General features: G+C 43.1%; 1 protein-coding gene across 3 annotated transcripts in view; it reads left to right on the top strand.

The window, feature by feature from the left end:
• Window positions 1–12264, top strand: part of SLCO5A1 (solute carrier organic anion transporter family, member 5A1) — a 100524-nt gene extending 88260 nt beyond the window's left edge. For 2 of the 3 annotated variants that reach the window (XM_005866351.2, XM_014539819.1), the window contains 3 exons: window positions 1686–1927; window positions 4135–4199; window positions 6652–10944. In XM_005866351.2, coding sequence (XP_005866413.2) covers window positions 1686–1927; window positions 4135–4199; window positions 6652–7109 — 765 coding nt within the window. In that variant the 3' untranslated portion in view covers window positions 7110–10944. Of the gene's footprint in view, window positions 1–1685; window positions 1928–4134; window positions 4200–6651; window positions 10945–11645 lie in introns of those variants that run through there. The other variant, XR_001362158.1, reaches the window with a different exon arrangement.
• The last annotated feature ends 827 nt before the right edge of the window (window positions 12265–13091 follow it).

The following is a 13091-nucleotide window of genomic DNA, read 5'->3' as shown; positions in this document are numbered from 1 at the left end:
CCCCCCCCCCCCCCCTGCTCTCAGAGTAAAGATATTTCTGTCAGTTCAAGAATAGGCTATTTTGAGAATTCTCTTCCCTGTGAATTATAAATAGGCTGTAATGCTGTGGGGAAAGGTTTTCATATTCTACTCAGCTCCTTATCGAGCCTGGTTTCATTCTTCGCATAAAAACAGATTGTAGGAGGCCGGTGATAAGGGCTTCTCCCATTGACTGCACATTTCTGGAATGTCATATTTGGCTTCTGAGTTTTAAACTAGAGCAATAAATGGAGAATTCCTATTGTTGGCTCCCCATTATATGATTGGTGAGCGCCCGCATGTCCCCAAGTTGAAAGAGACAAGGAGGTCTGTTCTTTTGGTGGCTAAGTCCTTCCCTGGGAGTGAGCCAGTCTCCTGGTACACAGCCCTCATTCTTCCAAAGAGGCCAGCAGGCCTCGAGCTCCGATGGCCACGGAGCGTCCCATCTTCATATCTGTTCCGACTGCCTCTCTAAGTGACTGAGAGGTCACCGTGGCAGGGAATTTGGCTCAGCTCCATTCAGTAAAAGCAACATATAATAGGCAAGGAGCTTAATTGGCTGTTTCATTGAAACACCTTTTTAGTCCCTTGAGTAAATGAAACAGCCAATGCTATCAATGTGCACAATTATTGGAACGGAAGTCCTTATGCGTGACCTGTTTTTACATAACAGATATCTACTTCAGGTCCTACTCTGAGTTCAGGGTTATGCTGGGTTGAATGCTGGGCCTCTCATCTGTTCTCTGGTGAGCACAGTGTCCACAATAAAGTTAAAAACAAACAAGCAAATAAAACAAGGCTCGGTTCCCGATTTTGAGGGTGTCTCATAGTGAAGAGCCCAGGAGTCAAAGAGCAATGGACGCTGCATTTAATTAGGACAAAAAAAATGGGTGCACAAAATAGGAAAGCCCTAGAGTTGAGTGTAGAAAGCTTCTTAGAAAAGTTGAGGTTTAAACAATTTTGACCAGTGGATTTTCGTTTCGTTGGATGCACACTTTGCACCCCTATTAGCAATGAGGAAGACATTTCCAAGTAAACATTTTGCATTTTTAACCCCTTGAGTGCCAGCCAATATCCTAGGAACTATGCTAAAATTGCCAAGGCATTTTTGCTGATTTTACAGCAGTTTAGGAAAAAAATTATGAATCACAAGTAAATGAAGTTATATATTCAAAAACTTAAGGAAACCTTTACTACATTGACATATTTAGCAATATCATCATCACTAATAAAAGCAGACTTAGAACTGGACGCCATTTCAAAGCTTTGATAGCGCTCCCGGCACTTTTGGCGAAAGACTGGAGGAGCGCGATCGCGCTCCCCGGCACTCTAGGGGTTAAAAACACTGGAGTTGCCCTGGCTGGGTGCTCAGTTGGCTGGAGCCCCCTGGCTGGGTGGCTCCGTTTGGTCCCATGCACCAAAAGGTTGCAGGTTTGATTCCTGGCGAGGGCACATACCTGGGTTGCTGGTTGGATCCCTGGTCGGGGTGCATATGGGAAGCAGCCAATCCATGTATTGCTCTCACATCGATGTTTCTCTCTCTCTCTTTTCCTCTCTCACTGGAGTTATTAGAGAGCATTTGAACTAAACTTTATCTTAACATTCCTATGCTGAATTTTGCTTTTGATTGGCACACAACTGACTGAACTTTATTATCTGTCCCTCAGATAAGGAATTACACGGAATGTGCCTGTGTCCAAAGCCGGCAAGTGATCACCCCGCCCACCGTGGGGCAGCGCAGTCAGCTCCGGGTGGTTATCGTCAAAACCTATCTCAACGAGAACGGCTATGCCCTGTCTGGGAAGTGCAAGCGGGCCTGTAACACCCTCTTCCCGTTCTTAGTTTTTCTTTTCATAGTCACCTTCATCACAGCATGTGCCCAGCCATCAGCCATCATAGTGACACTCAGGTGAGAACAGCGTTCGACTTCTCGGCTGGGTTACATGCTCCCAGTTAGTGGCTTGAGGACATGATCCAGGGCCGGGTCGGGCGCACAGAGGAGAACAAAATTAGATCGCGCAGGAAAAGCACGCAGCTGTTTGCCGGGCAAACTTGGGAGACGTGAGTTTTGCCATGTCAGAAAGTGGGAGGAAGGTTGTGACACTGCATTCTCTGGAACCTTCTTTAGGCGGATGGGTTCTATGTCTGTAGTTCAGTGTAACTTCTTCAGGTGCCTGGGGTTCCTGAAGATTCTGCACTAAAAGGTTCTCCTTGGGGAGCTGGAAGCCTCCACTGTGTTCGCTGCAAGAAGCCTGGCCCCAGAGGAGGCAGGGAAGCTGCTCGCTCCTGCCTACAGCAAACAATATTATCCCCAAGCCTGTAGACGGCTACCACCTCCAGGGCCTCTGGCAGCTTCTGCTGGGCCTGCAGCTCTAACTGCTGACTCCATTCCTATTACTATCATATAACATTCTGGAGTTTAGCAAGGAAAGGACAGACTGGAAACAGTAGTTTTTCCGTTCACGCGGTGCTTTCTTTGCCATCGTGTAGAAACTTCTTTGCTTCTATGAGAATATGGAAGTTACCTTAACGGAAGTCCTATTCAAAATGTTGACACTAGCACATTCCAGTCAGCGGTTGGTATTTGCAGGTAAAGGCTGTGGTGGGCACAGGAAGGAGGGGGCAGCCGGCAGAAGCCAGGACACACCACAGCAGCTTCAGGGGCTGTGGCTGCGGTGCATGAAGGAGTCAGGACAGGGAGCGAGTCCTTACTCTTCTTTCATCTCCTCCCTGGCTTTCCCATTCCCCACTCTGCTGGGCCCCTGCTGGGAAGCTGCTGCAGAGACGGCATTCTTGGCAGGGCCCTGGGGCTGCTTGCCTGCATATTCTGCATGAAATGCCGAGTTAGCTGCTGCCCGGCCAATTCCTTCCTTGAAGGGTAGATGACAGCACACAAAGGCCTGCTGGTTTATTCACTCGGTGCCTCCAGCAGCACACACTATGGAGTGGCAGCTACGTGTGCGGCGTTGGGCAAATGCTCTGAGGAAATGAAGAAGTTGGGGGAAGATGGATGAGTGCCCTGGTCCTTGGGGATTTTACACTCCCTACCTAGGACCCACGTATATGGGATAGAAAGGCAAAGGTACTTCAGCATAAATAATACAAGTCATTCATAATCTTATTCTTTGACCTTTAATTCTACAGATGTTAAATAATCTGATTCTTTGACCTTTAATCCTGCAAGAGGTATTCAGCCAGCCAGATAATGACTGCCCGATTTATGGTGTTCATGGCAAGTCACCAGTTGGCATCTAACCCAAAACTTCAGAAAAGGAGCCCTTTAATCTTTGAAAATTACAAAGTCACTAGATTTAAATCTTCCTGCCCTGTGGGAATTACTTGGAGCATAAGTTATAGGAAAAGAAGAAAAAATGAGGTGGTTGGAAAGGATTCATTATTTCTCTAATTTTTGACTTGTTCCCTGTGTATGTGTTAAATATATACACACATATATATTTAGATATATTTTTATTGATTTCAGAGAGGAAAGGAGAGGGAGAGAGAGATAGAAACATCAACGATGAGAAAGAATCATTGATTGGCTGCCTCCTGCACTCCCCTACTGGGGATTTAGCCCGAAAACCGGGCATGTGCCCAGACCTGGGAATCGAACAGGTGACCTCTTGGTTCATGGGTCAACACTCAACCACTGAGGCTGTTTTTGACTGTATAGTGTAAAACTTTTCTCTCTCTACTTTTCCTTGAGAAACTACGGGAGTAATTTTCAGACTACACACCATGCAGGAAAGTACAGGCAAAGAGAATAAGTGTAGTAATTAAGATAAAATGCTTTCTGTATTTAACAGAACTGATTTGGGAAGCTCAGTTAGAGCCACCTCTGTACCTTCAGTCCTGACCCTGTGGCCCGTCCATCAGTACTAATATAGAAACGATTAGAGTACATGGGAATTTCTTGGGTGTCTTCATTGGGGGCACCTTTATTCACTGGTTTAGCCATCAGCAGTCTTGCTTGGCTATTATTAATAATTCTAGAACATTAAACACTTTGGTGCAGCATCTCTCTGGCCCCTGGCCCTGCACTAAGCAGGTTTGATTTGACAGTCATTTTCTCATGGCCATGATTTTGATATGTTTCTTTCTTTCCCTTCACCTTAGGTCCGTAGAAGATGAGGAGAGACCTTTTGCTCTGGGAATGCAATTTGTTTTATTGCGAACGCTTGGTATGTCCCTCCATTTCCAAGTGTGCCTCTTAGTTCCTCTTTTCAGGTGGCATATTCTCCCTGCCCTTTAACATGGCAGGCCAAGTCATTTGTTGCTGTTGTAGTAGCGAGGAATTTACAGGTTAGTGGTAAGGGCACATGTTCCTGAATTTCTGATTTGAACTAAAAGCTGACTAGTTCTGTCATTTGATGAAACAAAACCAAAGCAACTTGAGGTCAGCTCCTTTTTCACTATGCACATAAACTTGGGCTAAATTCCCCGGAGAATTTTGTACTGTAAGAAATATTGAACCAAGTGGTCATGATGGGCTTAGGATTCTGGTGTTTTTGTCCGTTTATGGCTTTTTAGCATGAAAGTGATGGAAGGTGGTACTCTTTTTGTTTGCGAAAATTCCCATTTCTTCATTCCAGTAATTTTATTGGATTGGGCAAAGAGTGTACCTATCAAGTTTTCTGAGGAAAAGAAAGAAAATATTCTAAAAAGATGCCCAAATGGACATACAGGGACTGCCCTTGCCTGATTACCAAGAGGAGCTCCTTAGTGCTGTGTTGACGTGGGAAGTCGCCGAGCTCACTTGGGCATGAAGAATATTGTTCTGATTTTTCCAAACACAGCGTCACCCTGTGATGTCTTGGGACAATGCACGGGAAATAGCGTGTGAAGTAGTCCATTCCCTTGATCAATTTCAATGTATTTTTAATTGACTTCCTCATCACCAGGCATATTTTCTTTCTTAAGTGGAAGTCTGATTTTCTACAGCTGTTATTTCCCCCCGTAATCAGTATCATTGTCCACAGAAACACAAAAAAATTTTTTCTGATTCAAATTTGTTATTTCAGTTTTGAAAGGTGAAACATTTTAAAATGGCATCATCGGACCCTTTGACATTTTAATCCTGTCTGGAATTTTCTATTTGTCCCATGTTGTGGTTGATGGCCCAAGAGTGAGCACTTTCCAGTGAACCTTACGGGCCTCTTGCTGGTTGTATTCAATGAGTGGCTTGTTTTTTGGTATCAATAAGACGTTGAAGGTACCATTTTTTCAAAGCATGCTGGTTAAAGGAAATTCTGCCATACTTTGACATAGTTAAGAAGTATGCCTTATGCTTCTCTTTGAAAACTAAAAAGTTATTTTCAAAGAAGGAAATTTATTTAGCAAAGGGGTAGTTGAATAGGAAAAGAAAAAAGAAAATAGTTCCTCCCTTTTTGCTGGCCTGTCTCTGATGCCCTGAAGGTGGGGTTATTGGACCTGGATGTGGAGGTAAAGGTAGGTTAACAGACAGACGGTGTAACAGCAGGAGGGAGAACCTTTCAGGCTTTTATTATTCAATTCAACCTTAACTTAAGTTCTATTCATTATTTTTTTTAAAAAGTACTGTTTGGCCAACAAGCCAATTTCCATTTCCCCAAATTCCAAAGCAAAATGAAAATTTTAAGTATTTAAAAATGTTAAATTTTAATTATAGCAAATATACCCCTTTTTAAATGAACACAAGGTATTTAAAAATGTATCACCCACAACCCCCTGGGCTTTTAGCCCACCTGTCTCTCTCCCTCCCTCCGTCCTCTCTTCCCTCCCCCCTTGTTCCTACCCTCCCATTGCTTCCTTCTATCAGCTCTTATTGAGGATCCACGGGAGGCAAAGAATAAAAGGCACGGCCCCCACCATCAGGGAGCTTATAGGTAACAGATGTGCAAACAATGTGAATACCGTGTGATAGTTGAAAAATGGAGGCATATACAAAGGCAGTGGGATGTAGTGGCGTCTGAGTGGGTTAGGAATTTAAAGGAGGGGTGGGCTTCGAACGGTGAACAAGTCGGGGATGGGGACACATTCGGCAAGGGGAGTGACGTGTGATGAAAGAAGTCTACCTACTTGGGTAGACTTTCTGTCTTATGGGATTAACGAATGGCCCCCAAATGAAGTTACTACTCCTCATCACAGATGTTTCCTGACCTTCAGAGATGAATTTTACGCCTTCGTTATTTCCATACCCCAAGTGCCTTTATAAAGTTGCCATTTAATATGATTTCTCACTTACGGGAGACAATGTTTACCTCATCTAATACTGAAACCCAAGAACTCACTGTACTGAATTTTAGTGGATCATAAAGACTTCCACTATAGCCTCTTGAGCAGTTAATGACAAAATCGGATTTTTAAGTTTAAAAGGATTCCCAAATTGCATTTTTAGCAATAGACATTTTTATGACCCTAAAAATCAATAGCACATTCTGACTGAATTGCAAACTGGTATCAACAATTTAGTAAACATTTCTATAGTAAATATATTATAAGGCATGGCATACATTTAACAGAATCAAGTAACACAAGAAAACCGCTCCCCTCTCCTGGGTTCCGAGCACCCAGAGCACTTGGCTGATTCACGGATCTGTTTTATCCGATGTGCTAAATATGTTTCTTCTCCTTTCTTCCCCTCCGCCCCTCCAGCATACATTCCCACTCCGATTTATTTTGGAGCAGTTATTGACACCACCTGCATGCTCTGGCAACAAGAATGCGGAGTGCAAGGCTCTTGCTGGGAGTACAATGTGACATCGTTTCGCTTTGTCTATTTTGGCTTGGCAGCCGGCCTCAAGTTCGTAGGCTTTATCTTTATTTTTCTGGCCTGGTACTCCATCAAATACAAGGAGGACGCGCTGCAGAGGCAGAGGTGGCGGGAGTTCCCCCTGGGCACTGTGAGTGAGCTGGTGGGCCACCCCGACGGTGCGGAGAAGTATGCCCGGACTAGGTCCTGCCCGGCTTTCGGCACGCAGGGGGAATTCCACGAAGAGACTCGTCTGCGAAAAGGGATCCAATGCACAGCACAGACCTACCCGGGACCCTTCCCAGAAGCAATAAGTTCCTCCCCGGACCCGGGGCTGGAGGAGAGCCCTGTTGCCCTGTAGCCTCCCTCCTGACGCTTGAAAATGGAAGACTTTAGTTTTTTGTGTTGGTTGAGTTGAATATTGGCGACTTGAGAAACACCCGTGCCTTCTTTTCTTTCTTCCCCTTTTTAAGCTCTAAAGACACAATCCTCAAACGAACAAAACTCAGTCTACACAGCCACTGTGGATTGAGGGCTGGATACCTCAACCAGACTGAGAACCCTTCCCGCCTTCGCTCCAAGAAGGAGGAGCTTCGAAAGACTTGGTACCCTGTCCGCTATGTTAGTTTCATGCTCGTGTACCAATAGGGTATAAGGCCAAGGCCCATGGTTAACCAAATCACGGAAGTGTAAAGGCGGTGCATCTCATTAGCATACACTCCACACAAAGGTGAGCTCGACCATGGCCTTGCATTTACAAATCAACGGTTTTTTAGATCTGAACACCTACTGTGAGTTCTGCTACAAAGCACAAATGAACTTGCCTCAACTATGCAATTTGATCGGGAAAATGTAAGTGCAGCATGTTACTTTTGCTTTCAGAGACTAAAGCAGATACGGTTTTGAAAAGAGGAAGCTTGACTTTCCTTAAAGTACTGTTAATAGCATTTTAGGCCACAGCAGACTTATAAATCAGGTAGGATTTTTCAAATGCTTCAAAGGAACTATATGCATTGGGTGATAAAAGGAAAAGCTACTTCGTTTCATGAAACACATTCTCTTTTAGTCTGTGTGCCCCCATCATAAGGTAGTTAAGAAGGCTGCAAAATCATCGGATAGTTTGAATATAAACTCCAATATTCCTTCATCAGGGGCTTTAAAACTAGTGTGCTAAACAATATGGCTAGAAACCGTAATTTGAGATGCATAATAAGGAAAGAAACTCATGGCTTTCTCATCCAAAAAAAGAAAAAAAAATTGCTGCAGAAATTCTTTTACCTCTAAAGGACCCACATAAGGATAGCTAGAAATTATAAACTTGACACTCAAAATAGTTGGAAAAGGAATTTCAGAGATGTAAGATTGAATGCCACCCGATCATTTTAGTTATCTGCCTGGAAACACTAGCAAATCTGTATTCTTCTCTTTCTATGTGCAGAAAATTGCTATGGTTGCTACTGAGATTGAGTCATTAAACCAGGAAAGCCATACTTGCCTGTATGGAAATCACCTTGAATACAGGAGGAGGGAGATCTGGGAGCCGGACCTAGAATATGATCCTAAGTAATGATTGACAAATACAAAATAAACTGGTCTTATCCTACTGAACCCAGCTTTATCAGGGTTACAATCATTTTACACCAACCTTTGACTCCTCCCTGCTGTGACCTCCCGGGAGTGATCTCAGAGAGGACTTGTCTGTTCTTTTGGGTTCATTACCCATGATCCTTCCCAGCACACCACTTCGACGTAGGTGCCACCCAGAATGCCTCCTCCATGGTTCTTCAGGCAGATGCCTCCGACAGCACTATGGACTGATGGTAAGTGAACTCGTGGGAGCTGGCTGCTCAGAGAAAGAATCCTGACAACTCAGATTTAGGCGGGACTGCGAGGTCCAAATACCAATATCACTGTTTTTGCCAAGGAGCCTGGGCTTACGTAGGGCTAATCTGGGAAGTGGTTTCTTGGCTGGTTTACACTCTTCCTCAGAAGGAATGTGATTGACAGAACTGTCCCATGATTCAGACGTCTTGCCCTCCATCGTTGGCCGCCCCATGGGGTTGTGTGAATATTTTGGGCGCAGGGATGTTTTCCTCTCTACCCTAATGGCATCCGTCAAATGGTTCTCTTGGTTGCATGCAGTTTGTAGAGAGGGTTATCACTGTCGGACTGAATAATGCCTCCAAGGGGCAGAGCCAGTGCTCGGTGGCAAGGACTTCCCGTTGAGCAGTCTTATGTGACTAAGTCTTAGAACCACTGTTGCCTGTAGATACACTGGTGTCCGTCAAACTTTAGTCAACATGGTGCATATTGAAGGTCTTTGGAAAATATTGCTGATTAACCCAGTGTCTGCTCTGGGGCCTCAGGTTCCCCCTTACCGTCTACAGAAAATCTTTGAGCCTTTGGAAGAGAAAGTTTCCTTTTGTGTTGGAGCTAAAGATAGGTTGGGGAAAGAGAGGTAGTGTTTCCGTAATTTCCCTCTGTTCATTAAGAAACTGTACTGAGAAAATATTGGTGGGATGACACTTTTTTGTAGCTAAGAGGATATGTCCCCCCACTGTTACAGTTTCTCTCTTCTTGGTTGGGTACTTTGAAAAGGAGCCGCTCTCAGAACTCCAGGATAGGGAATGATGGAGTCGTCCAGTATAATTAGAGAGCTGCTCCTCCATTCTCGACCTTGAACTGTTGTCCAGTTCATCAATTGATGACTGGTGCAAGTTCTTTCTCTCGGGCACCATTTGACCCATTGCCATTTGCCACTCTGTGAAGTCCTTTGGGTTTGATTAGGCCAGAATTCAAAGAAGTTAGCATGAGTCGCACATCACAATGTTAATATTGTACTGCCTTAAGTCTCTGATGCTGATAAGTAGCAGGTGTATCATTAATGTGTTGTTGGTGAGTGTAGAATAAGTAGTAAAAATCATGGTGGATTGAAGTCTTGGAATATGTACCAAGTAAAAGTTGTCCCCAAAATGGTTTGGGCTCTGGTAGCATCACTGAAATATTATGTAGTCAACTAAAGTGATTATTTTATAGACACCATTTAATTGTGTATATGAGGTTCTTATATGCTTGTTAATAAATTGTCTGTTACTTTGTAGTCCTATTATAAGTTTAATTGCCACCCTCCATGAGCTTAAGCTTATAATAACTTGCTTTGGAAAAAGGTCATCTTATTCCTTCATAAACTCTATAGATTAATCTATTATTTGGCTTTAATATGCAAATATAGTATCCTTGACTGTCACCTATTAATTTAGAAAGCCCTAGGGGGTGGGTGGGGGTTGGAACACATTGTTTGAAATCCTGATCCTTTATCAGTGGCTTTAATTCTTGAAAAACAGTCAAAAGTCATTCAGAACCAAGGTGGGGGAAGAAAGGAGGAGCAGAGAGGACACAAATTAGCATTTGTTGAGTGTTGGTGTATTTGCAGAGACTTAATATACATCATTCATGTAATCCTCTTAATGACTTTGAAAGATAGCTATGTTCTGTTATTGTTGTTGTTATTATTAAAACAGATCATGAAAACTGAGGCTCTGAGAGGTAAAGGGAGTGACCGGTTGAGGACAGTCGAGTGGGCATTTGTGGAAACCCTCCCGTGTGCCCAGGAGGCGTGGGAGAGCCCAAGCCCAGGGTGGCAGCCAATTCTACCTTGTGATTTCGTGTGTCAGGGCTCAGCTGCAGGCTTCTCTCGCGGTGGCTCACTTCTTACACGACGTAATGCATATCAGTTTTGGTTAACAGAGGTAAGTTGTGACTAGACGAGAGTGAGGTAAATCATTTTAGTTTTTGACATGTTACTGTTTCTGAAGAGTAGAGAAGTTGTTATTTCTTTGCATAAACTAGAAAAAGGTCTGTGGGAAGCATTAAAATTTAATGTTCCGATCTGCAAGGTAAATTTACATTGATTTAGCTAAGTGTTATACTCAATTTTTTTTGTCCTAACATACCTCAAGTATGTATTTCTAGTATTTAATATAGAACAAACCACTATTGGTGGCAACGTTGTGTCTCAGTAGAGTTTCTGAAATGAAACATGAGGAAGGGAGGTTCAGACTGACGGAATCTGAGCTTTGTGGATTTCAGGTGTATGTTTTTCCACCCCCTCTTTCAGGATATTAACATTTCCATTCGTTTTTATTTTTTATTTTTTGGTGAAAATTGGTTTAAGTTCCCTAATAAAAGATTTAAATGAACATATACTAGTACAGAGTGTTACACGTGAAGCGAACATATACAGAACATTATATGTAATGTACCAAACCATCGTCCTGTTGTGACCGCCAGAAGGTGCAGTGCCAAACAGGAGCAGGCATGGGAAGTGCAGCCCCAGAGAAGGGAGGAGGCTGGCGGAGGTGAGGGTAGCCCTCCGTTCTCACCGCCCACCAAGAAACTCTTCCTCAGTCCGGAGTTTCAGCTTGCATTCCTTGCAGGGCTTGGGAGCATTGCCTTTGGGAGCTGGCTATGTGTCAGCCATAGGGGCACCAGGGAGAAGCTTCGTAGTTTGAATAGACCTGAAACATTTGTGGAAATCCTCGCGTGTGCCCAGGAGGCGTGGGAGAGCCCAAGCCTAGGGTGGTGGCCAATTCTACTTGGTGATTTTGCGTGTTGGTAGAACATCCTCGGTGGCACAGAAACTCGAACATAACTAGTGATGTATTGGTGCACACTGCGTATTCTCAGTAGCAGGTAGACATCACAATACGGTGTAATCCCAGCATTGCCTACTCTGCAGGTTTGCCGGTTCTCTGTTATGCAGACCAGTTGGTGGCCTTTACACGTGTTTGTGATTTCTCTGTCGGGCCAACCAAGGGAGTGCCAGGGCTGACCGTGAAGTCAGCGGCCTTGAGCACTTTATATCTTTTCTGTGTTCTCTTCTTTCCCCATCTCCCAGGATGCTGCTAGCCGTGTCCATCCCAGACTTCTCGCTACAATGGAATCCGATCTGTGTGTGTTATTTTAAGCACTTCATTTTTACTCAGCCCTAAGAAGGGCCAAATAAGAGGGAGTCCCTCCCTGGGTATTCGCTTTGGCAACGTTAAAAAAAATGCCTTGGTGCTAGAAGTATTTGATGACGCATGCTCACCACAAAAACACACCACTGAATCCACGGTGTTTCATTGATAAGGGACTGCATGCGCTTTGCTTCTGAAACTCTGAACTTCCCGGAAACAAACACTCATTACTCTCGTCACTTCATTTAATCCATGAACTTGACGTTGCAAAAATGAAGGGTGTAAGGGGGAAATCTTTTTTTCTATAAAAACTCAGTGCTTTTGATATTTATTTTAGCAAGAATAATCAGATGCTAAAAATAATTTCTGAGAGAGGAGAAAAATATTTCAGATAATCTTTTCTTATTCTCTAAAAACGCACACCCATGTAAGGTGTTTTTAATACTAGGGTTTGGAAGGTGTTGTCTTTTTTCTGGTATTCTATTACATGTGAAATTGAAGGAGAAAATATTAAAAACTAAAACCAATGTAATTGAAGGGACATGTTCCAGCGGTTCTCAACCTGTGGGTCGCGACCCTTTTGGGGATCAAACGACCCTTTCACAGGGGTCGCCTAAGACCATCAGAAAACACATATATAATTACATATTGTTTTTGTGATTAATCGCTATGCTTTAATTATGTTCAATTTGTAACAATGAAAATACATCCTGCATATCAGATATTTACATTACAATTCATAACAGTAGCAAAATTACAGTTATGAAGTAGCAACGAAAATAATTTTATGGTTGAGGGTCACCACAACATGAGGAAGTGTATTAAAGGGTCGTGGCATTAGGAAGGTTGAGAACCACTGTGTTAAACCAAAGGGGTGAACAAAAGAAGTTTAAAGTTTGTATCTAGAAAAGAAAAATAAGAATAATTGGTAAGATTTTATAGTGAGCATTTCTCTTAAAATACATACCTCCACCCCAAACCCCAAATGTCCGATAGAAGCACGAACAGGCAGGTCAGCCTCTAATTCTTTAAAGGAGATGTGATACTGTGTCAAACCAGCTGGCGTCAGGATCCTAATGGAGTGTGTGTTCAGCGTGTGTGTGTGTTTTGTGTGTAGAGGTGTGTATGCCTGTGATGAAAGGCTGTTTTGAGTTGTTGCATAAAGAATTCTGATTTTGCGATTTTAAAAATGAGTATTTATTTGGTGACCTCTTAGGGTAATTTAAAATATGTATAATTTCCTTGTGTTGAATGAAATCTATTGTCAATGTACTAATCGACCTCGGTTTACAACATCTTGAATACTTGATCACTGAAAATTAAGAAAAAAAGTTAAAAAAATAAGAATAAAGTGTGTTGGATTCAAAGTAGTTTGTCTCTTACGA

This window comes from Myotis brandtii, unplaced genomic scaffold (assembly GCF_000412655.1).
Source record: "Myotis brandtii unplaced genomic scaffold, ASM41265v1 scaffold23, whole genome shotgun sequence".
NCBI lineage: Eukaryota > Metazoa > Chordata > Mammalia > Chiroptera > Vespertilionidae > Myotis > Myotis brandtii.
Note: the sequence above shows the minus strand (reverse complement) of the source record. Positions and strands in the feature narration are given on the sequence as shown.